Raw genomic sequence first — 26179 nt, 5'->3', positions numbered from 1 at the left:
GGGGGGGGCAGGAGACAGAAGAGGAAGACGAACATGAGGAGAAGATACAAGAAAGACCAAAAAGTGGGAAAAATATAATGAAGCTCAGATCATTCTATTCTATTCTATTGTATTCTATTTCTACTCAAACACAGCACACATATGAAGCACACATAATACTCTACACACTGTGATATTCAGTACATTAACATGCACACCTATGACGATATATAAGACGTCCATATGTTTTAACTAAGCACCAACACAGCTGGCATCAAAGACCAGGTTGCTGCTTCAGCCTATTATAGTCATAACACAGAAAATAGCTGTGACATTCTCTGACTGAAGCTGTTTCTGCTTACAAATGACTGGCATTATCCCCAGCTAGTGGGCAACATCTGGTCCCATTCATTTTATAAATCAGCCCACTAGATTCCTCTGTACCTCTGGCCTGGCATCACCACACACACACACACACGCACACGCACGCACGCACGCACACACACACACTCAGTCTCATACAAGCTAAAGTGTTACAGTATTTCTGCCTTCTGCTCCTTATCCATTTCACTCTCTCTTTCTCTCTCTGACACACACACAGACCACTGGGCTATGACACAGCCACACACACACTGGATTTTTCCACTTTTGTTTTATTGCTTGTCGGTGATGTGTAATCAATCAGCAGCATATCCTTGCTGTGCGGTTCTGCCCAGTAGTTTGAAGCTTGAGAGAGAATCTCCCCTCCGCTCCCAACCGACCACAAAACGCCTCCCGGAGACATTAGTCAGCCAGCCAGCCAGCCACACACACACACACACACACACACACACACACACACACACACACACACACACACACACACAGGACTCCACTGTCTGTCTTTGGTAATTTGGCACACCAAACTAAAGAGGCAAGCTGCTAGGTGAGGGGAGCCTGGCAAACAAGCATCTGTGATTATGTCTGTCACCTACTATCTCTTGTGTATACTATACTCACAAAGTGTGTTAGTGCCTGTATGTTCTAACTTTTGTGTTTTCTTGTATCAGTGTCCTTGTCTTTTTGTGTTTGTGATTTCGAGTGCAAGTGACTTTTGTGTGTTTCTTGGTGTGCATGTAATTTTGTTCTCTGTCTGTTTGAATGTGTTGCTATGTCTGTTGCAGCTTTCATCTGCCTTTGTATGTATATTGGTGTGTGTATGTATAATCGCCGCCACAGTGGCGGACTCTCCAGACTAGTATAATCAGACAACAGTCAACCTGGCAGCTCTCCACGTCAGTCTGAGCCAAAAACAGGGCATAAACCATCCAGTCCTTACCCATGAACACCAACACTCACTAGACCTATACAACAAGAGCTAACAGCTCTGGTCCATCCAAATAGAGCCACAATTACTAACTGCGTCTTCCCCCTCTCTGTGTCTACCCCCATTTCTCTTTTCATCCCTCACTCCTTCCTTCCCTCCCATCATCCTCCAGTCTCTTTATAGAACCAAGGCCTCCGAGGGACATTCCATTTGGACGGCAGCCATTTTAGCACACAGAGTCCTCCACAAGAGTGTAAATTTACACATGCACGCGTGTGTGTGTATCTGTGTGTACGTGCACGAATGCACCCATACACAATCTCTAAACACTGTCTCATTACAGCCTCTCTGTTACATGAAAACCCTCTCAGCCAACAGTCCACACACACAGTTTCGAGAGTGTGAGAAGTTAGTTGGGGAACAAAGAAACCTGAGCTAGTCCCTCACACCTCTTCAACTCACACACAAAACAGAGTAGCACATTTTTAAAAATCAACACAAACGCATAATTCAATCTGGTGTTTTGGTTTCTCAAGGGGGTACAGGACTGCTCTGTGCAGATAGACAACATGGCTTAATGGTGCAAGATCCGGCCTGGACTATATTTTCTAAATATACTGTGGGGAGCTCCGAAAGTAAAATTCAATACGTTTCAACACGGAGGGCAATGAGTCCAAATGACCTTTACACGGTAGATCTGGTTTGGCTGTGGACCAAACCATCCCTTTGAGAGACAAATGGAATGAGAGGGAGAGATAGAGAGAGGAGGACATATTTATTCCTTTGAAAAGTGAGACCAGCCTACAGGGACTTGTTGGCAAACTTGAGCTCCTGGAGACTTTGGGAATTCTCTGACTGGAGATGGAGAAACCGGTTATCCTATAGGACCGAAAAGCCCTTATGAGGACAACTTGTCCTTAGTGTCTCTATTGAAAGAAGAACTTGGAAACACTGGAGGGTGCATTAAGAATTTTATCCACTACATTGTACATCTGTGCAACTGCAAATTCTGTATCAATCCATGCTACTTCTTCGTTCTCCTTTTTATACCTGTATTTGCTGCTTATTCTCAAGAAAATAGAAAAAAGAAAACCCTACCAGACACATCTTTCGAGGAACAGAAATACAACTGAGGTGGTGTGTCTGAATGTAGGAAATGAAAGACACAAAAAAACAAGCTCTGGTTCGCTCATCAACTGGTGCACTATAGCAAACCAACAAACCCAGTGAAAATCTAGCGTTGATTTGCATTGGTCCTTTGACACCCAGTCAAGTTCATTATATCAGAATAAACAGTCTTGTCATTTTCAATGCAAGAAGTGACTTTGAAAAACAATACAACAAATGCATGAAGCAGTAAGATGTGAGGCAAATCAGTCACAAAGGCATGGATGTAGCAATGGTACCATGCAATGACTATATTAAAACAAACAGGCACAAAGATGGCAGTAAAAATGGATGGATGGAGAGATGCTGAAAGAGAGAGAGAGAAATTTATGCCAAGCCATGATGATAGCAGTAACACTGAACAGGTGAAACTCTGCAGGCATATTGCTTCTCAGCAGTTGAAACTGGAAGATTGGAAAGTTTTGTTTTGCTTTCTCAGCAAGTACGTTTAGCATTTTCATTTTCAGGCACACGATTGCAATTGATTTTGTTTGTTTCCAGGGGAGTTTGGGGGGGGGGGGGTAAATATGGCAATCTAGTATCAAGTTTGACACTCCCTTTCCTTCTCTCTCTTTTTCAGATTATAAAAAGGGGGGAGAGGGGAGGGGGGGTTGGGGTTGTTGGGTTCATGGCAGGGCTCTCACCTGGTCTCACTCCTGCCAGCACAGGCAGCGGGTGGTGTGTGAACGCCATGCGGGGGGACCTCGTCTGGGAAGTCAGGGCGTTGAAATCAAACTTCCCCGGCTTCTTAAGTGAACCAGGCGAGGACAGTCCTGGCGAAAAAAAAAATGGGATCAACAAAAAAAAGTGGGGGGAAGAGGGAGGAAAAGAGAGAGTTGGTTTTAATCAACAAAATGTTGCTTTTTTAACTGGCTACACTAAAAAAAAAATCAATCTGATTCTTATTGATGGGGACTCGAACAATCATGATTTTTCTGATTAGAGTGCTTAATTTCTTCACTGGTTGGTGGCAGTGCATCACTCCCTATCCTTTTGGCTGTTGGTCATTCACTCCCGACAGTTTCAATGAGTCAATCAGAGGACTCTGTAAATGATGCAGCCAGAAAGCATAGATGTTGAAAAGACCCAAAAAATCTTGACTGTTAATCATGGGGTTTTGCTGCTCCTAGGCTGTAATAACTCATTCAGAGATATACTGTAAGTTTCCCAATTCCCAGCTTTATAGTCATATAATATGGACTGAGCAATATTTCATAGCATAAAGTGCATGTCTTCAAAGTAAAAAAGGGGAAAAACAGCTAAAGCCAATCTGAATCTGGTCTTTGTTTCAGAGCCAAAGCACATCTGTAGCTATAATAAACTCCTCTGTACCACTGTATGTTTTTCTGTCTCATCTCTTTCTCTCTGTTTCTTTCTCCCTCTCTCTCTCTCTCTCTCTCTCTCTCTCAGGTGCCAACTCTAGGCTTTCTCTTTGTATGAGCATGGCCACCATACAGCCACAGTCAGCTAGTTGTGGTCTGGCTTCAGCGAAGCTCACAGGCTGGCTGCACGAGAAGAAGGCTTCATTCAGAAATAGCACACACTGTACAGTATGGACACGGCAGCTGTTGAGTGCGAAAGACAAGCAGACGGACAGAGAGAGGAGACAGAGGGAGAGAGAGAGAGAGAGAGAGAAAGAGAGAGAGAGAGAGAGAGAGAGAGAGGGAGAGAGAGGGCGAGAGAGGGGAAGAGAGAGGCGAGAAGAACGTGGGAGACATGAAAATATGCAAGGGAGCGAGAGAGCAAAGCAGAACCTGTGAAAAATGCAGCAGTGTCTTGTTTTTCAATGCGTTGCTCTGACGACATGTATGAAATTGGAATGTCATAAGATGTTAAATATGGTTATTATCTCTCGCTCACACACACTCACACGCTTGATGTCTGAACACACTCGAAAGCAAAAGCACATGTTCAGTCACAAAAAACAAAGACCCTCACCACATCGCCACATTTAACTGATGAAACAACAAACAAATTTCTCCTTCAGTAAGTTTTCTTCTAATCTCCCTAATAGGTGAATGATGTGATAAATGTTCTCCTTTTTAACTTTTTTTTAGACTGTTGTTTTGTCGTCTATTTCTGTGGCCCCTCCGCATCAAAAAAGGCATTAAATACGATTCCTCCTCAGTTCTCCAGCTGGAGACGTGTGAAAGTCTATGGGAGTGTGGGGGCGTGTAAAACCTTCCCTCCCTGTGTGAAAGAGTTAAGTCTCAAGCAGGTGGGAGTGAATATGTGTGAACCATTTATGTCTTTAGCAGACATATATTTCTTTTTTTTTCTCCCCCCACTATAGTGGGAGTCTGGGGGCGTATTGTACTGTCAGACAAATTCCAAGCATGAAGACAACCCCGATCCCACTTCTGACACCAGTAGTTAGCAGTGATTGCTATGACACTGTCACACTGGTGGGAGCAAACTCGAAATAAGAGCAGTCTGCAGAGACTTAAACAAGGAACGGCACCTGGAGGGGAGAGCTGGGAAAGACTGAGATTTGGAAGAAATCAGAACCTTGTAGATTAAAGAGTTATGGTTTCAGAGAGGTAGTTATGTGCTTTTATTTTGGAATTATAACATAAAACTTCAGTATAAAAAAATATGAGCCAGGAAACACAGAGAAGATCATATGAAGACTAACATCCGTATACACAGGAAGTTCGAGCACTGTCACCGAGGTAATGTGAAAGACAGTATTTCAGAGACTATGCAATGGTCTGATCTGGTTTGTGTGTGTGTGTCTGTGTGCTTGAGTGTGTATGTGCCACAACTGCAGTGTTTCCTCTCCTGGCAAGACTTAGTATTTCACTGGCAACCAATCAAGCGCTCCCATGATGACCCTTCTGTCTCTTTGCACTAACAGGCCTGCCACCAGATGCGCCTCTGAAGCACACACAGACGCAGATGCGCACACACACACACAGTTGGAAAAGACAGGAGACAGTGGTTTAAACAAGTGAAGCAAAGTCAGGGAATTCTTCTCTCTCCAGTGATTTAAAGCACATATGTAAGTCCAGTCGTACCCCTCTAAGGGCCTGTAACATTTAACTCAAATCACCAAGCAAGCCCCCCACCACCACAAGTCTCTGGTGTCTGAGGAAAATTTCACAATCATTTGGAACTAATATGAAATCATGGTTGTTTCGTTTGCCTCCACTAACCTCCCCCACCCCTCTTCTAGCCCCTGTGGAGCAGATGTCTCCAGCATCCTCACGGATCCCAAGGCTACACACACACGGAAACACCATCTGGGACCACGCTTCAGCTGTGCATGCGTGTATGTGTATCTGTGTGGCCTATGTGATATGTGTGCAGAAATCTATCATGTGTGTATCTGAATGTAACCGTGTTTGTGTGATTTATATGTATGAATGCATCTTTGTGTGTGTGTGTGTGTGTGTGTGTGTTCTGTTGGTTATGGAAGGAGTCAGGGGGAGTAGATGGTGCTGTGGGCAGACGGTGAAGCACACCTGTGTGTGTGTGTGTGTCTGTGTGTGCGTTTTTCTGTTGTTTTAGAAACCCCTCTGTTTGTTTGTGAGTGTGTGTGTGTGTGTGTGTGTGTGTGTGTGTGCTCACTTGTTTACATACCCCCAACCTGGACAGGATTCCCAGATGAGCTTTGCCTGTGGCAGGTGGGATCCTTTGGAAAATCGGATACACACCGTACCAAAATCGCACATTCTCTAATTGCTCCATCCTTGCTCTCCCACAGCTATCAGTCTCTCCTTTTTGCCTTGGATTCTCAAGTGTGAAATACGTTTTGTGCTGGCTACTGTTTAAAACTAGTTCTAAACCCACACAAAATTAAAAAAAAAAGTCTGATAATTACAAAACGTTTTGGCTTCCTAATTTTTCACTTGGAGTCTGTAAATTAATTGGTAAAGGGACCAGATTTGCATGCTATTCTACAACTCTATTTGCCAAACTCATTAGGAGGTGTACAAGGCTATGTGCTGCACTTTGGAGAGTAAGGGGGTGGTACACATACACAGAGAGGAAGAGAGAGAGAGAGAGTCAGAGAGAGACAGGAAAAAGATGGGAGGTGAGGCTCTGGTGCGCTAAGGCGTGCAGCAGTCTCTGTTGTGGCTCTGATGAGCAGCCTCTTAATTACATTTACAGCTAAGAGGAGCAGGAGCAGGAGAGCAGCCGCTGAGGCTCGAGTGAGAGTAGGCTGGGGCAAAACCTAACCAGGGCTCTTGGCTCCTTTAGCTCACATCCTGACAACCCTTCTCTCTCATTAGCCATCGCCATTTAAGTCTTCTTCTCTCCTCTCTCACCTCCCATCCACTTGCCTGCTCTCTGCTTCTCTCTCCTCCTTCTCTCCTCTGACATGTTTTCTCCCTCCCCAGGGTCCTTCCTGCAGTACACGTTTTCAATTAGACAGAAGGGAGACAGGGATGGAAGGTTGAAGGGAGAGCTAGGGAGCAGGAGGAAGGGTTTTACACCTCTGATCCGCAGACGGTAAGCGTCTTAATGAGGGATTTGAAGCAAGGGAGGGATGGAGCGACAGAGGGATGGAGGCAAGGCAGGCACCTGAACACCTGCAGGGGTGGGGAGCATGATAAGCATGTGTGTTTCAATGTGTGAACGTCTGCATATGAGGGGGGTTGGAAGTGTGTGAGTCACCGTGTGTGTGTGTGTGTGTGTGTGTATGTACAGTATATGTGCATGTGTGACATCTGTCAGTTTAAGTGCCGCTGGGAGGACTGACTTCAGTGAGATAAAGCCAGGGATCTTAGGTGAGCTACTTGTAGCCTCATGTGTCACACAGAGAGCAAAGCCTGAAATGAATAATCCTTGACAATCCTGCGACTGTACGTCACAATAAATGAAACTTTGATGAGCAGCAATCACATCAATCTGATGACAACTGAACATTACTGAGGTTAATACACAAGTACAGTCCCATTTTTGTGTACGCTGTCTTTGTCCTTACCAAAGACATTCATACAATTCACAAACAAACACACACATACAGTATATATGATATATATGTATATATATGTATATATGCATATATATACACACACACATACACAGGAATGACTGAGCTACATGAAAGGCTGGTAAATAGCAAATATATATGAGTGTAATCAATGTTGTTCTAACCATGGTAAGGAAACTGCACGCCATCGTTTTCATGTTTTATCTTCCTCTCCTGCACACTCGCCAAATGGTGCTGCACTGAAAGTGGAGAAGGGTATTGTTAACAATGAGATAGGGGAAGAGTGAAAAAGAGACAGACAGACAGACAGAGACAGAGAGGCAGAGAGAGAGAGAGAAAATGAGAGGGATAGGGAGAGAGGTAAGAGTGAACATTTGTGTATGAAGGAGGTAGGTGAATGGCTGATAACTGACACAAAATCAGGTAAACTGTGTGTGTGATTATGGCTTCAAGGTGAGGATGAGGAAGTATGAAGCCTTGAGATTAGGGAGTGAGGACTCAAATGAAGGGAACAAGAGCGGGTTTTTTTCCTTGGAGTTATTGGGTTCTTGGAGGGATGAGGTAGAATAAAGAGGGTAATGTCCAAAGCTGAATTGCAGAGGTAGTGGTTACTGCCAAAACAATGGAAACACCAACATAAAGCCTTAATACAGGCTGCTGTAAGCTGTTATTTCATTCTTGATGCATCTTGGCATTTATATTCCCAATGTCTGGAGCTATTTGGTGGATGGCATTAAGCACCATTTATCCATGATGAATTCAATTTTCTGGGGTTATAGTGATGGTGTTGAAAACATTCGGACCAAAAAATGGCACAGACTGTCATTTAAATCATGTTGATGGTTTTCAAGCCATTTACTGAACAATAAAGGAAGAGACTATTGCAATTAGCGTAAAATAGCCTCAACATAAGGTGAGAGTGATGACCATTTATTGCTGATTATATTTTTTGTTGACTAGACCTAAACCTACTCTTTCATTATTTGTCCAAGTCTCCTTTCTTTTGGCAGGTGTCTTTATGTCTTTGTCATAGACGGAGAAAAATCTGGGAAAATTGTTAGATCTTAAACAGTTGTATTTTGTAAGTTTACATATATTTACATGCTTAAATATATGACAGGGTATAAACAACAGTCTAAACAACTCAAGTGCTTCTTCTTCAAACTGCTAGACACTGTGACCAGTACATCCTGGTCAACCATGGTCATAGCTTTCAATATTAGATAAATGAAGCACTCTTAATGTTTGTTTTTTCTTGAAAACTTAAACTTTTGTTAGTATGAGCTGTAATCCTAGGGTGCTCCTGTTTCTCCAAGTTGTACAATGGTCAGATTGAGGCAAAGGGTCTCAAGGAAGGTGGCTGGTGGGTAAGTGGGAGGGTCAGAGGCGTGTTCAGGGCTGTGAAGAGTGAAGGTACTGTAAGTGATTGAGGTAAGGTGTGGAGAAGAGACAGAGTCAGATGGAAGAATCAGTTTGGATTTTGGCGCAGGTGGTGAGGTGGGGGTCAGGCAGGGGTGTATAAAAAAGTTTCATGATGCTTTCTTAGTGGGTGACAGGTGTGGGGTGGGATAGGGTGGGGTACCTGCATCCATGTCATTGGGCCACGCACTGGACTGGGAAGAGCTGGCAGCAGGCGAGCGTCCAGGGTAGAAAACATCATCTGTGGGGCTCTCCAGCTCACTGTCGTCTAATGACTTCCTCTTGGTGGAGCTGAGGACATGGGGAGGATGTTTGGAGGGTGGAGGAGAGGTGGGAGGCAGAAAGAGAGAGGGAGGGGAGGCATGATTTTTTTTTTTTTTTTTTAAATATAATGGCAGGGTATGTATGGCTCAAGGATAAAATACCTCGCAAGGCTGATAACATAAAAGTGATCATATAAACAAGCATTTAAACTTTTAAAGAGGCTTCAGGTTTTGCATCTTAGTGGAAACAATAACATTATCACAAACAGCAGAACAGACATGAAGCACAAGAAATGTCAAAACTACGCATGAAAAAGGAGGAAACAGAAAGAATTGTTAGACAGCAGAGACATCCACACAGTAAGACTCTCTCTGTGTGTGTGTGTGTGTGTGTGTGTGTGTGTGTGTGTGTGTGTGTGTTTTTCTGTGCATGTGTCGCATTAGTTTGTGTCTTTGTAGGTGTTTTTATAACTACCTCCGTGGAAGATTTGCGTACAACTCCACCTCAGACCTAAAGTGACAGCGGATGACAGAGGTAAGAGGAGAGAAAGAGACAAGTTAAGAAAGACAAAAAAGAAGAAATAGCAGAAAGAGCCATCACACATCACTTAAAGAGGAGAACAGCTAACAGAGAGAGACACACACATATATACAGTAACGAGGTTAAGGACAGATTCCTAGACAGGGAATGTGGTACTTAATGTCATTCACAGCAAGAAACCTCAATGAATTGCCGTACTTTACTTGCCAGTAAAGTCATCCTTGCGATAAGAAGCGATATACTGTTGGCACATATTACTGTGACTTCACACTTCCCTCCGGTCTGCCTTTGGCATCGCAGCGAATCACATGCCAAGCTAACACTGCTAAAGCCACACGGTGGCTTCTCCCACAAGAGACTCTACTAATGGCAAACAGCTGGACTTGTATAATGGTCATTGGTGTTTCCGGAGCAATATGCACCTCTATGCACCTGTGCACTCCTGTTGTCAGTTTGGACTTATAGCTCAGACTGTGTACCTGGTTGAAGGAGGGGAGGTGAGGGAGCGTCGCCCCAGAGCCACCTGGTTGATGTTGTAGTAGCTGGGACTGCTGTCCAGGTCAGCCAGTGAGAAGTTAGGACCCGACGCTGTGGCTACAGGAGCTAACATGAAGAAAAATAAACGGTAATGAGTGAGTTGAGATGATACATATCAGAGATTTTCAATGGAGGAAAATAATCATCCACAGAGTTCCATTGTGTCTCAGTAGTAGTTATACTCAAAAAGGCACTGACAATGGATAGTACTGTGCTCCTTCAATTTAGCTGTTTTTTTTTTTTTCCGTTGCAGTTTTTGTCTCAATCAGGAACCAAACGTACTCCAAGCCACAAATCACACTGTACCACACTGTAGGTATGGTATTTGTTTTTCTACACAGTTTTTTTTTTTTCTTGGTTCCTATGCCTGAGTGTGTAGTGTTTTTAGTACTTACTCTGTGACACTCTGACCAGCTCTGCCACATTCCACACCCCTGAGGTGACGAAGCAGTCCTGGAAACTCAGGTGCCCTGCACAGAAAAGGATGTGATCAGGACTCGCATAGACACACAAAAGCTTTGGGAAAAAGGAGGGAATTAAAACAACACTGCATCAGAAATTCATGAAATTGTGTTTGAACCAAAACCAAATAAAAAAAATAAATAAAAAAAATTGGAAGACACCCTGAAAATCACAACCCTTTGAGAGGGCAACCATCTGCAACCATGTTTGTGGATCAACATCTGTGTGAGTGTGTTTGCTAATTGGATCCATAATTGGAATATGTTAAGACTGATAAGCATGATGGAATCAATTCTAGTATGCTGATTTGACAGTGTTTGGACATGGATGTGTGTGTGTGTGTGTGTGTGTGTGTGTGTGTGTGTATACCTACCATTGGGCGGTGGTTTAATGTCTGTGTCCCCCTGTTGGCTGGAGCTGTCTGATTGTCCGGATTCTGCACAGAAACAGAGACGGGCAGGGGAAGTAGAGAAAGACAAGTGGTTAGGATCCGGTTGGTTTGTATGCTAAAAAAAGTAATGGAAAACATACTGGTAAGTGTACAATGTCTTGTTGAATCATAGCTCCGTGTCCGTGCTGCCAAGACTGTGATATTTGAGGTGTGAGAGGGAATAAGAAGGACTTGCAGTATGTGCTGGGATATGGTATACATCTTGTGTGTGTGCGTGTGTGTGTGTGTGTGTGAATTCACACATTTTTGTGTGACAGTCTTGTATCTAAGAATGTTCTCTCCCATCTCCCTCTCTCCCTCCTGACTTAAGGTGCAATGATTTACAGTGTGCTGCTATGCCATTTAGTATCTAACCACGCAATCATATTCCTCGCACTAATCCTATTTAATACCTTCTTGCTGGTAGGGATTTAGTCTGCGTAAACAGAGCACCTTACACATACACACACACACACAAATATGAACACACACCCACACAACCATGCACACTCTCTCAATCTGTTTCTTTCTCTAATTTTTGTGTCATACTTTAATACATGAATGCATAAACATACACAGTGACCCTGTGACAAGGCTGACCGCGCCAGTCTGGCAGGCCTGAGGGATTTGAGGCAGAGTTTATCAAAGTTGAGGCAAAACTCTTCCTCTTGGGATCAAATGAAAGCAGAGCAACACAAACACATGCGCGCGCACACACACACACACACACACACACACACACACACACACACACACACACACACACACACACACACACATTTGCACAAACACACACCTGTTATGACTGGCTTACGAAAGCACTGGGGCCTCACTCACAAGAGCAGATACAAACATGCCAAGTCTTGGCAACAAAGGGTCACAATTAGACCTGGAAGAGCTACAGGCAGAAAGAGGAGGTTGCAAGTTGAGGTTTTGTAACATGAGTCCTTTGGAGAGTTGGTCTAAAGAGGGTGCATTCTTGTCCGGGCCGTGAAGAAAGATGTCAGATGTGTCTATGGATATATGTTCCTGAATACGTAACACATGCTTGGCAGCTGTACGTATTTCCTCGGCCTTTGTGACCACATGTATGAGTTGGTGAATGAGACTCAGCTCCATTTCCAGGACTGGTGTGGCGTGGGGGCTAATGCTATTGGCCTTCCATTCAGGCCTAGCTAGGCAGTAGCTAGCTAGCAAGCTAGCTAAAGGAGGTGTTTATCTGCAGGCTGTAGGTGATAACAGAGCACACAGACTCCTGCCAGCAGCACTTGCCTTGCAGCCACACTAAGCCACAGATTACTGAGCAGAAACAATAACAGACCTGTCTCGCTGCCTACGAAGCACTGCTTATCCACAGAGAGAGGGGCGAGACAGACGAGAGTGAGAATGAAAGAAAGAAAGACACCAGAAATGAAAGAGAGCTTCTTTTTCCTCTCTCTTCACATGCAGAATCTCTCGCACTCCTCTGTCTCTCACTGGCTGGGTGTAATCCTGGCAGCCATCTTAGAGCTTGGCAGCCATCTTAGCATTGGCGGTAGCGCCACATTCCAGCTAACTGACGGAACTCACTCCAAACATACGAGGCTGCGCCCCCGCCGCGTACGCACCCAGACACATTCAAACACACACACTCATACGTGGACAAACACTGAGGTACACACTCAGAGTAAACATATATGATGGCCAATGAAAGCTGTTGAGAAAACAACCTGACTTCAATGGACTTTTTACCGTCATGTAGTATTTCACCACAGGGCTCTACAATATTGTAAACACTCTATTTCTCACACCATACGTGCACTGGTTGGATACACAGCCACCTTACTGTATGTGCAGTATGCTTGAGAGATATCTCATGGTGTAATGTGGAAGTTACAGGGTATGATTTGCTGCCGCAAAGCTTCACAAGACTTGAAGAGACCGTACAACCACAGATGGAAGTTCAACTTCATACTTTGCTATTTCTGTTGCTGTAGCAGTAGATCTGTTGACTCAAGATAAAAATCTATATTCTATTACTATATCTCTCTATCTATATGGACCATGATGAAGCACAAAGAAATGGTACATTCACTGTGTTTCAAGACCTTCTCCATGTTCTGCAGTTATGAAATGTATGTAATTACGTGTGTCTGCTGAGAAAACCAATGTCAATATATTTACATTCATGTCATACAATCATGTTGCTGTTCTTTTAACAGGCGCACACACACACTCACACTGAGGTGAAACAACTCCACAAGTGCAGTACTTGATGTTCAGTTATGTTTATTTTTCATGAGAAGAAAGCTACAAATTTTCTCTTCCTGGTATCTGCTAAATGTTTAAAAAAAATCTGCAAGTCAGTAGAGGAACAAATGTATCCAGGATCTTTTGTGTAATTGACACCATGGAGCTCCTATCTCACTGATATTTTTATTTGGAGATCATTCCTTACAATACTATAATATCCATTACTTTTGAAACATGCACTGAGTAACAGAGAACAGTTGTTTTTCAATGTGGACATATCACATTTTGGAAAACCCTGCACTAGGAAACCTGGCCCTTGCTGTTTCTTAAATTTCTTGTTGGCCTGTCATGACCCCAATGTGTTCTTCTGTTGCAGAGGTGTGAAAGACCACAAGTGAAAGCTGAGGCTCATGATAGATAAGAGACTGTCAGGCAGATATGTGCAGGAGCAGGGACACTGATAGCTGTCCTCAACATCAGACTGAGGCCAAGTGGCTAAACCACATCAGCTCTCACAGTATATCAGACAGAAGGATACGTGTTGTTGGTTAACAGCAGGTACCATGACTTCTCTTTTTTCTTTTTAAATTCCTTTTAATTCAGAGAAAAATATTCGATTGTGTGTGTGTGCGTGTGTGTGCGTGTGTGTGTGTGTGTTTTGAAAAAGAGTCTGATGGCGTCAGATGAAGGACGCCTCTGCTTGCAGCTTCTAAATGAACAAACAGGTGGGGATAACATATGCTATTAAATGATCAGGGTGTGCACAACCACACATACAGTTTTTGGTCTAGTTCTCAAATCCAATTTATGAATTGACTTTGCTTTTCAGCACCAATTGGTTAGACAGCAACAACTAAAGACGGCTTAATGGCCATTTAGTCACTGCCCTGTTTTGTAGAAAGATGGAAATCACTGCAACAAGAACGAGCACAACTCCAACTGCCAGCTCCTATTAGCAAAATGCGCTATACGGGTTAATTATTTACTGAGTTCAATTCTCCAGGAGGCAGATCATACCGTTAGCAAAATAAAATGATGCCAATAGCTAATATATTCCTCCAATCACCAGACCCCAGCAGAGAAAGAGTTCATTTAGCTCTTGAAGAGCTGTCATGGAGACTGTACAATGAGACGACCTGGCTAGATACTGAAGCTTTCAACAGTTCTGGCTATAGTTTCATGAGCTCAGGCTCCTTAGCCAAGTAACCGTGCGCTTACAACACAGCACTACATCATTCACTGGAAATCAGTGCCACTGTTGAGTTCAACAGTGCATCATATAGCTCGGTAGAGAAGCGAGGAATACAGGGGGAGAGGAGGTAAGACAGAGGAGGTCTGGTTGCTGATTATCACCGCTCTGCCAGCTGCAGCCTACAACAGCAGCTCCCCCCCACACACACACACACACAGCCTCCTAACCACACATCCAGCCCCTTATCTTCACACCGCAGCCCCCCAAAGCCCTCCCTTCAGCTACCCCAATCATAGTCCTGCAGCCCCCCGGATGCCCCTCCATCGCCAGCAACCTCATCTCTAACCTCATACCTTTTAGCCTACACTGCAGCCCCCTCAAACCAGTGAATTAAAAGAATAACTACACACAGACAGAGCGCACACAGTGTGGCCTAATGATGTAGACATAAAAACCAGAAGCACACGTAGGACTGTTAGGCATGTGCCTATTTTTTTGATATCCAACTATGTTTGACAATTGTTGCAAATAAAACTGAATAACCATTGTGACCATGTGATGGTAACGGTGGTTTGACAAGATAAGACACTGGAATGATGAGATTAACTCTGCATGTTTCTGTGCATGAGTCAGTCTTGATGTAACAGTTGGGACAATGGGCTGCCACATTCATGAACAGAAACCGGGCTTTCCTTCCCTCATCCTCGGGGAGAGGGGGAAAAATTCTCAGGTCAAAAGTAAGAAAGTAAGTATGTAAATGTGAAGAAGCACATTTTGCACAAATACTCAGGGAAAAAAAAGTCTGAAAATTGATGCTTTTGCACAACTAACTCTTTTCTGTATTGTAGAGCCAAAGTAAATGAATGGCTGGTGATGAGAGTGAGATCCAGTTCCAGCAAGATGAAAAGATTGGAATAATTTTTGTGGGGGTTGGCGGACCAAACCTGTGCTAATATTGGACCTAAATTTGACATGTGGCAACAAAGACAGCTAAATGTTCGCTAACACATTAGTCCTTTAGCGCTTGATAAGTCGAAACATCAAGGCTTTCCTCTTTAACTGCCACGGCTTTTTGTGACTGCAGCTTAATGATGGCTGCCATCGTTGGCCTCTGATTGCAGAATTTCCCTACAGGCTGCGGGGCAAATCTCATGACCCCACCACAATCAACATAACCCCAGTCATCATGGCCTTGACATACAGTACTGTATCCCCCCCCCACTGTGGTCGCTCCCTCCCTCTCACTATGCTTCAATCTACCACTGTGTGGCTTAACTCTTACCATCTCTCTGACAACCAGCACATATCTCTGTGGCTTTTCGGCATCAGTTCCATCTGTACTGCATTATGCGACGTTCTCATCTGGTTCTTCTATAGGCCCCCTCCATCCCTGTTCTACACAACCTACACAACTTATCATTTAAGCTCCACCTCATCTTCTTCCATTGATTCCTTTCGTGACTCGACTCTTTCCCCTGTGATTATCTGCTGCACAGCTGATCTCCGGGGCCAGAAAAGACAAACCGGTCTGTTGCCCTGTCTATCCAAGCAACCCACCATCCATCAGTTGTGGATGAGATTTTGGCTCAGTGACCTGTTGGATTCTGCTATTGACCTACTGGTGAAAGGGGTCAGTCAGTCACTCGTCGTGGCCAGCAGACAGCCAGTGGAGCAGAGTAAAGCAGGGAACTAAAGCTGCGCTGAGAAAAGCCCAGATTAAAACACATTCAAACAAGACCTAAAAGCACAGTGCACTCTGCAAATTACATTTCTCCACGTGTGGAAATGTACAATCTGGTGATTGTAAAAAATGGGATGAAACGCCAAGGTCGAAAACTGAAAGAAGTGACAAGTGGGCTCTGCGGTGGCACACCACAGTTTGACAGATTCATAAACAGTACTGGTCATTTATGAGCCTGTGCAGTGCAGGCATGCACACCCCTAACATCAACATACAAACCAACAAGTGAGCTAATGTACTCTGTAGCCACATCAAACCAGTGTGTGTCCTTATGTGTGTGCATGCGAGTGTGTAACTACATGTATGTGCACAGACGGTTGGTTCACACACAGATTCCCCTCCTTGTTGGAACAAATGTCAACTCCACTCTCCCCCCTCCTTCTCCTCTTCCCCCTCTCCTCTCTTCTCCTCCCCAAAACACAGGATAACGCGGTACAGCCTCCCAATTGGGTTTCGCTTAAGAGGTTTATCGGTATGTTGCTAAACATTCTGACCTTTTTTTAATCCTTAATGCGCTTAAAATGTTCCAAACCCTCCTAATCCCCCCGGCTATCCCACACAGATGTTCACTCAGCTCTTTTATTGGACGTTATTTTATTATTTTTTTTCCTTTTTTATTTATGTATATTTTTTTTAATAATTTAAGTCTGTGTCATACGAGGGTATATTTCTGTTTCAGTGTTAAGAAGTCTTTATCTTTGCTACTGTTTAGAGTATGTGTATGTGTGCAGTAATGCTTTTGTCCTAAAAGCGTTAACCAGATCCCTGTGTAGTGAACCGAGAAGTGTGAATGTGACCTTTTCAAATGTTTACTCTTTAGAAGCAAAAACTTGTAAGTTACTTGAAACTTCAAATCTTAAAGAGTCATATGAGATTAAAAATGTCAGCAGAAACTGAAAAATTTGATGATGAAATTAGGAATTACGTGTGTTATTGAAAATACATGGATGTTTGCATGGATGTATGTACAACTCTGTATTCACAAACATTTATATGTACTTATGTATGTACGAGTGAATGTATGCATGCATGTGTGTCAGTGTGTATTTGTGTTTGTGTCCCTGTATCACTGTGCCACTGTGCCAGGCAGGCAGGCTGTGTGGCGAGGTGGCAGAGTAGGGCTCTGTATGAGTGTGAGTGTGAGTGTGTGTGTGTGTGTGTGTGTGTGTGTGTGTGTATGGAGCAGGTGTGCCTGGCCGCCCTGCACAGCTTGCTGCCCATCTGTGCTCCCGTCTGTGTGCCGCCTGCGCCTACGCTCTGCCAACAGCACCACGCCACGGCAAGAAGACCCAGGAGAGAGGGATGCTGAGAGACGAGGGGAGGGATGGAAAGAAAGAGAGAGAGATGGAAGGGAGGAGGAGAAGAGAGGAGCGAAGGGGAAGGATGGAGGGAGGAGCAGAGAGAGGAGGGAGAGGGGGATTACAAGGTTGGGAGCGCGGAGGATAGGAAAGGAAGCAAAAGAAAGTGGGAGAGGGAAAGGGAGGGGGTTATGGGTCTGGAGGGTGTGCATGAACTCGCAGGGAATGAGTGGAGTGGGTGATAGTGAGAGGGTGGGGTGATGAGTGGAGGTTTTGGGGGTATGTGACTGGCTGGATGCCCATACATACCCCCCTCCTTCTTTATCCCCTTCACTCCTTCCCGTTGTCCCTCCCTCTCTCCATTCATCCTCTTATCCTCACCCCACCATCACCTCTTGGCTCCATCAGTGCAGATTACTGTGGACCTGAGTGACACAACTACACAGTATTCTGTAATGTTTCTCCATCTCTGGGTTGGAACCCAACAGTGGGTTCTATGGGCCTCCAAAAATATAGTCCCTGAGTCTTATCCAAAGATATTGGCTTTGTAAAGTCACCAGGGTATTCCCAAGCTGCTACAATATAAGCTCGGCTAAATATTAGGCCGCAGGCTCAGAGGTAGTATCCCCAAAACGGGGTAGATTATATTAAATTAGACTACCCAGTGGCGTATAAAAATTAATTTTGGGAAATTCCAAGATGAGAGCATGAAAACCCAAAGTATAGCAATTACACCAATTTTAAGTCCTTCATTACTGTATGCAGTAAAACTGGCAAATAAAAGCAAATCAGATTTTTGTTCAAAGGGTTCAGAGTGAATGGATATATTCTGCCTATCAAGGTGGAACTCATTCACTTGTGGCATTTAAAGTAAGCCAAATGCTTACTCAGAAGGATGTAAAATGACTTCCCATGAGAGGAATGAACTTAAGTACAGGATGTGTAAATCTACTGTTATGTGTGTGTATGACTTAGGCCTGGTTTAGAAGAATAAAACTATGCTGTTGCTATATGTTGCGTTCTTCTGCCTCAGGCTGTCTGTGCCCATGACATCGACACTTTTAAGATATGAAGTTAAGTCTAAAGTAAAGGTTTGAGACTCAACTCCCACCATTAGATCAGTTTAATTTTAATCTGCTTCTTTAACAAGGTGCCCCAAAAAAGCCAGTTCATCAAGGCTTAAATTTTTCTTTTTCTAACCTAACCCTCCATCAACCACTTTACTTTACTGAGCTGAAAATGAGTCATGAACTCAGTATCCACACACATGTCATGGCTTGTTTCCTTGAATCAGGGCAAGTGAAACAATGCATTGTGTTAACATTGGCAGTATTGGGTGCTTGTCAGCTTGTTCTATGTTACATACATTGACAGTAAAATGAATGCAGATGAAATGAAGAATAAAACAACATCAGAATAATGATTTTAGTTCTGGCAGAGGGAAAAATCTGAGATAGTTATTGCCAAGAGTGACAGGATAACAGAGAAATGTGTTTGAATGTTGATATTGCAAAAATTTTATAAAATAGATAGTGTGCAACAACATATGCTATTTGTATGCCGTGATAAAAAAAAAGGGACTGAGTCAAAGAGGAAGATTGGAAGGTTGGAGAAACCTAAGTGCATCCTTGACAGAGAGTAAAATGTAGGCAAACCTGGAATTCATTCAGGGAGCCCTATGCAAAACTAAACAAAAGCCTATGCTACATTATATATGCTGTAATTTCCTTTAAGTAGCTCAAAACACTTAGTGCGGAAATAGTAGTGTTTGCAACACAACAAACCCCGTTAAGGGCCCCACTTGGTTACTACTATCATTGCTATGCACTGCGGTCACAGAGGCTTCCAACAGAACTCTGATTCATAATTAATATGGATAGTTGAGTGTAAATGGGATTCTGTGCTTTGGAGCCATGCTGACAAGAATTGCTTTTGGACAGCCGCTCAAAGTCCTAAAGGACCGCTAGGGCTCAAGGAGCAAGAATGCAAGAATCCTACTTAATCAGACACAAGAAGATACACAGCCTCACACGTAAACACACACACACACACACACACACACACACACACACACACACACACACTTCCACAAATGTACTCTTCGACACGTGGCAGGAAGAGAAAGCACACAAGGCTCTGGTATGAAGACTCACTGACTTAGCTGATTAAATTTGAATGTATCAGACTCCTTAATTATGAGCGGAAGAATTAGCTTAAAAAGTCACACTTACACGTAATGATGTCATTAAAAAGAACATATTAGGAGAAGGCGTACATATGCTGAATTAATGTGTTCAGCTCGTGTGCATAAATTAGTTTTAACTGTATATGAGTATCAGCATTTTGCATTTATGTACGTCCAAGTTGCTTCATTAGCAGAGGCTCAAGTGTACTGCATATGTGTGTGTGTGTGTGTGTGTGTGTGTGTGTGTGTGTGTGGCTGAGGCTGGGGGCCCCCAGCACGGTTCACGACCCAGCCTAACAGAGTGTGAACGTCCCCCTGCCGAGCTGATACTGATATAACTGTCCTGTAAGTGGTGTTGACACCAGCATTATTACCCTGTCAACCTCCATCTCTACTCAGCTTAAAGGAGTCAACTGGGGCGGGGGCCCGAGCGTGTTAAGGACCAGTGTCTCTGCATTGCCCTGCTCCAGCCCAAATAAATACAGCTGCACAAAGGCCGGAAAGGGAAAGAGAAGGGGAACACTAGGGAGGGAGGAGGAAGGAGGGAGAGGGGGGTGGAGTGGGTGGGAGTTACACTTACTCTCGCTGCTACCTATGCGGCTTTCACAAGATACAAACATCAGAGGGACGCACACATGCTGCTGAAACGGTGGCTGCAGACGGGGGCTATCACCACCAGGTGGCGTTTTCCTGGCACATGGAGAGCATGGTGAAATGCAAATAAAGCAACAAGGCCTTGGGCCAGGCGTCTCAGCTAGCTCAGACTTCACTCTCTAGACTGTGGAGAGAAGCAGGCCAGGAGCGGAGAGAAAGGGAGACAAAGAGATGAAAAGGGAGAGAGATGTGATGTGAATAAAATCAAAGTGAAATATGGAGCCGTGAATATTATTGAGATGTGAGTAGGAGCTTATCCCTTCTGCATTTTGCCCTTAGATAGCAAGAACCAACACATAGTGTGCACACTATCATGTTCAAAGAAAGTGTTTCAAATCAAAATGCCTTACACTCTGCAACATCAGGAGCTGAGCGCTGTTAGACAAAGAGGCAGTTGGAGAGGGGCAAACCGACCAGTAAGTGCAGAGACACAAAGATATATGAGCTGACGGAATGTGGATTTGCAAGAGAAGAGAACACGGTCCGAAAATAAAAATGAAAAAGAAAAAAAAAAAAAAGAAAAAATACATAGCACCGTGAGAGAATGTGTATTTGCGGAAGAAGGAAACGGCAATAAAAGAATGAAAAAACTTTGCAAAAAGAAAGCAGAGAGAAAAGGAATTACAAGGGGAGTCTATAGGGTGATGTATGGGGGACAACAGAGTATAAGAATCAGCCGTGACAAAACTGTACGACCCTGATGCACGGACAGCGGTTGAGAGCACAGCAGTTACAAGATTAAGGACAGAAAAGTGCTCCAGATACTTGGAGGACAGTAATCCAGTATCATTACATGGAGCAGTTGAGCGCAGCTTTGCAAAAAAGAAAGCTGGAAATATTGCAGAGAAAGTACTGCACAGAGCTGAGTATAGAGCTGGGGAGCGAGGGATGGCCTGTGTTGAGACTTGGATTTCTCCTCCCTCGGTCCCTCTTCCTGCTGGCCCAGATACACACTGTGGGTCTTTGTGCTGAGGCTGTTACATACACTTCCTGTCTGGCCAGCAGAGGGGTGCTTTAAGGTAAGCCTCTCCCATGTTCTAGCACTGGAGCTGTCATTCTCTCTTTTCCTGTATTATACTTCATCCTTTTTCTGTAATACATCTGTATACATCTGGCCAAACTAACAAAATAAATACTAAACAAATATACATTCTATATATAGTATATAGACTGTAATTTTTTACTGGCCTCTGACACTGGTTTCTCTTTTACTCACTTTTATTCCCCAAGTTCTTTGTATTTTTTTTACAAGATACATAAAAGAAAGCGAATTACACTAATAGAAGGCTAGTGCACTTGCACAGCCAAGGACACGTCGATAAGAGTGAGAAAACATCCTCAACACACACACACACACACCCCCCCACAAAGTGATACTGAGCAAGGTTGCCAACTCCTCCAAAAGCACCACTGAGATAACAGTGATAACAAACATTCTTCCTGCAGCCAAGTCTTTTTCTCCCGAGGAACAGTTCAATGAAAATTCTGAACAAATGTGCCATTTTATGAACATAACAATACATCAATAAGTCAGTTGGGTGAATGTGCTGCACTGGAAAGCAAGAGACCCAATTACAGAGGAACTCTTAAGTTCTTTGCTCCAGAGAAATGCAATGATGAAAGTACAGAGAGAATCCATCCATTTGAATGCATTTGAAAATAATGGTTGTTCTGTTGGGAATGCATAAGAGTCGTAATCAAAATTATTTCCTGTTGGAAAAAAAACTTTTCAGTATATTATGAATTAAGTCATATGTTCAAAAACTTGGAACTGTGTAATTTCAATAAACTATAAACATATAAACAATGTTTAAGTCAGGGGCTTTGGGGTAAATTGGGTTCCACAGTGGCGCAGCCTGGTACATATACAGTAGGTATTGGACAGTGTTGCTCCCTGCTGGGTTGTACACATGCGGTGCAGCACTCAGTGGGCTGGACACTGACACAATATGTGTCTCACTGGGAAGTGTGGACAATCCAAGAGACTCAATCCTGTCAATCCGTGCCAAGAGGACAGAGGGATGGTGGGAGGCTGAAAGTAAGAGGGCTGTGGGAGGTGGGTGGGAGGGAATCAAAAGAAAAGGAGGAGCAGGGATGCTAGCAGGAGAGGAGGAAAGGAGCTGTTGGCAAGCAGAGGAGGACAGTGAAAACAGTGCAGCATGTAAAGGCTGTGTATATTATATTGTATATATACATGGAAGAAAACTCCAGGAGAGCAAACTTGATCAAAGAGATCATGCTGTCACGTTGACAACACATGCACACACACACACACACACACACACACACACACACACACACACACACACACACACAAACACATACCCACAGAAGAGCGGAAGGACATGGAGCTAGTGCTGCCAAGCGGTGGTCACCTTTGACCCTTTGGCACTGTAGCTGGAGATGATGCCAGCCAGACAGCTCAATGCAGGAAGTAGAGCAAACAGTGTGTTTGAGCGTCCTTATGTCTCTGTGTGTGTGTGTGTGTGTGTGTATTTGTGTGTACACAGGGGTGTGGACACGCAATGGCCAATCATAGCCATAAAGTGAGATCGTATGAGCAAATGAAAGCAACGGTTGACGATGGCTGGTGTTCGCTCATTTTGTGCCGTGTCAATATGCGTTCGTGTTGGCGGTTGTGTGTATGCCGATGCATCTGAGTGTGTTTAAGTGTCGCTATGCAGACTGAGGATTAAAGACCATGTGGGAAGAATGGAGGAGAGGAGAGGAGAGGAGAGGAGAAGAGAGGGGCAGGCAGGGAAATGGTTGAGCAGACAGACTGTGAACTTGTGCCCCTGAGTGTCAGGTCTCAGGGGCTGAACGGCCATCTCATCAAGTCTGGCTCAACCACACAAAAACACAATATATGTAAAAGATGAAAGACTGGCATGTCGCTTGGTAATGTTCACACACTTTCACATGAGCACATACACATGCACACACACACACACACACTCTTCAAGCACTCTTTGTCCATTGTGCGGCCTGGTGAGGGCAGATGGAGAGAGTGCTGAGGGGCGAAGGGTGAGGTCATGTGAGGGAACTGGAGCCAGGCGCGACAGACAGCCTCAAGTCAAACCCAGCAGTCAGTATCACCAGTGGGTGACCCTGCGAGGATGTGCCTGTGTGTCTTTTGGATGTGATCTTTGATGCAGCTGAGGGCCACAGGCACAGACGAAATAGGTGAATTTCCATGTGCATATGGATGTAGAAAAAAAAATGAATGAAACAAGTCTGTGAATGAACAGCTTGTCTGAAGCATTCTCAGCAAAACACCAACCAGGAAATTCCTTCCAACTTCATCACCAAGACACAAGTTTTTCCCACAAATGCCGTTAAAAATTGTAAAACAAGTCAATCAAGGAGATGGGTAATGGGCGGGTGAAACTCTTACTCACATGTACAGAAATATTGAACACACACAAATAGTTGTATATAATAATATATCAGCAGTAATAAAATCAAAAGAGAGGAGAAGACACAGAATAAAATAAACAATGCACAAACAATGTCAAGAAGCTAATCCAACAAATGGTGATGGTGGTAACCCTCAAGGCAATAGGATTGCTCCGAACAGCTTGGAGACCAAGCAAACAAGTGATGGCACCAGAACAAACAAGCAGATAAAGCAATCAGGATGTAGATGTACAGTAAAGCAGACCACCATCTGTCTGGCTGTATAGGAACTCACAGGGGAGCTGCATTGATGCCACATAGGGTCAAAGTGTTTGTGATTGTGTGTGTGATGGTGTGTGTGTAAGTTTTGTGCTTATTACTGGCCATTACATCTATGTACACACACACACACTTTGCTTCTAATAACCTTGTGCCATCTTCGCTCTCTGTCTCCAGAAAAGAGAACTCAGTCTGGGCAGAAGACATCAGGCGACTCCAAGGCTTCTGCCAGACAACAGAGGCCTACAGTCTCTTTAGAGCTTGGATTTCAGACAAAGCGTGTGTGTACCCACAGAGCACAAGACACCACACACTGAACATTTGTATATATATGTGTGTGTGTGTGTCTGGCCTCGTTTGTCTGTTCTCTTCAGTCACCCCCCCCACCCCTTCCTTTTTCTCTTGTCATCTAGCTTCACCTCAGTCAGACCAGATAGACATTCGTCTATTGATTGATCTTGCTCTGTGTATGCACTTGTGTGTTTATGTAAGGATCACATCCCCCCACCACCTCACAGCGCTTAGCCTGTAAGCCCATCCCGCTTAACGTCTCCTCACTAATTCTAATTCTAATTCACCTCCTTACCACAATCACCCCACACATCATCCCTGTACTCGGCCCCGGCTAAGCTACATACACAGATGCACACACACACACACACACACACACACACACACACACACACACACACACACACACACACACACAATATCTGACTGACCACATGGCAACTGGACCATGCTGTATAGTTAATCCATATTAATAGTGCTTTGCTTAGCTTCAGCCTATGACTCTAACCAATTAAATTTAGAGTAACGCCACATCCAAAGCCCGCCAAAAAATACAGGTAAGGCCTTCCAACACACACACCTGATACTCATTTTGGATTCTGACGCAGGACACAAGAACATAAACATAAACAAAACATTAATACCACTGTTTATTATTCTCCTCACCAAATGAATAGGATTCATTAAACAGACATATGAGCTTTTATCCACACTATATAGAGCTATAAAACGGGAAGCAATGTGTGTGTATGCTGGGGCAGAGGCTGTGTGTGAGCAGACCTGATCCCCAGTAATCTAACCAGTGATGTAATGCCTTGTGCAGCCACCATAATATGTTACATAACCTTATAACAGGCTTACGTACCCTAGGGTTCACCGGGTTCATTCTGAGTATGAATGGCTGTTTTGTCATGAGCAGATGTATAATGATCAAGATATAAATAATTCAATAATCAATAATGAGATACCTAAGTCAACAGGACAGCAGTAATTTTTGCGTTGCCGAAGCCACTGAAGAATTCCAACTTTGCACTGCTGAATATTTTGATTATGTAAAAATCAAGTACCCTCAATCAGCCCAGAGTATTTTCAAAATGTGTCAAGAGTCATCATGCAGCTCCACTCTGAAGAGGACCTGTTTTAAAGACCCAGTTTAACTAAGGTCGAGTGGATTCAGAGCAGCAGCACTTACACAAATGGCTACATTCAGCCCCCAAAATGGCTATAGTCAAATCAGTATTAACATACCCACTCACAGCATACCTCCTCGGCCCCCAACTGTTCTAAGCTCAGAGGGAAAAGCTTTTGATTTGGTTGTAACTGGCAGCTCATGTAAACACTGCATCAGCTAGTGAGCGATAGTGGAGACCGGGAGAGAGTTGAACACCTGCCAAAAGCTGCAAAGCCAAGTTTGGCCCTATAGCGCTCTGTGCGTGTGCACATGTATATGTGTGCGCGTGCATGAGTAGTGAAAAGAAGGTTTGTATGTGCAGGCAATGAGTGTGTACATACAGTATGTGAGAGCACATGTGTGTCTGTGTTTAACCCATTTACGTAACAGACAGGGTCCCTGGGTTCAAGCAAATTTAAAGACTGAGCAAGCGAGCAAGAAAGGCAGAGAGAGAGAAAGAAGTAGAGGAAGGAGCTATACGGGGAGGGTGAAAGAGGGGGGTAGGCTAGCAAGTTGTGCCAAAATAGAAAAAAAAAAAGTTGGGATGAGGTGGGACAAGAATTGTAAGGAAAGACAGCAAAGAGGCAGGAAGGAAAATGTAGGAGTATAGACTTCAGGGTGGATAAAGGAGGGAAGAAAAAGGAGAAAGAACCCCCCCCCCATTTTTCCACTGCTTTCCTTGTTTCCAAGCACGGGA

At 43.9% G+C, this 26179-nt stretch overlaps 1 protein-coding gene across 14 annotated transcripts in view; it reads right to left on the bottom strand.

Moving 5' to 3' along the window:
• LOC111664543 (nuclear factor 1 X-type-like) overlaps positions 1 to 26179 on the bottom strand; it is a 104810-nt gene that overhangs the window by 12881 nt on the left and 65750 nt on the right. For 6 of the 14 annotated variants that reach the window (XM_087177344.1, XM_023419194.2, XM_023419196.2 and 3 more), the window contains 7 exons: positions 10987 to 11049; positions 10547 to 10621; positions 10094 to 10217; positions 9549 to 9584; positions 8974 to 9101; positions 7556 to 7630; positions 3097 to 3225 (listed from right to left, as the gene is read on the bottom strand). In XM_087177344.1, the coding sequence (XP_087033470.1) occupies positions 3097 to 3225; positions 7556 to 7630; positions 8974 to 9101; positions 9549 to 9584; positions 10094 to 10217; positions 10547 to 10621; positions 10987 to 11049 (630 nt within the window). The remainder of the gene's footprint in view (positions 1 to 3096; positions 3226 to 7555; positions 7631 to 8973; positions 9102 to 9548; positions 9585 to 10093; positions 10218 to 10546; positions 10622 to 10986; positions 11050 to 26179) is intronic. The other 8 variants (XM_023419191.2, XM_023419197.2, XM_023419192.2 and 5 more) reach the window with 7 other exon arrangements.

Source organism: Seriola lalandi, unplaced genomic scaffold (genome assembly GCF_002814215.2).
Source record: "Seriola lalandi dorsalis isolate HSWRI2012SDOR001 ecotype SW California unplaced genomic scaffold, Sedor1 jcf7180002054591, whole genome shotgun sequence".
Taxonomy (NCBI): Eukaryota; Metazoa; Chordata; class Actinopteri; order Carangiformes; family Carangidae; genus Seriola; species Seriola lalandi.
This window is presented reverse-complemented; position numbering and strand designations above follow the sequence as displayed.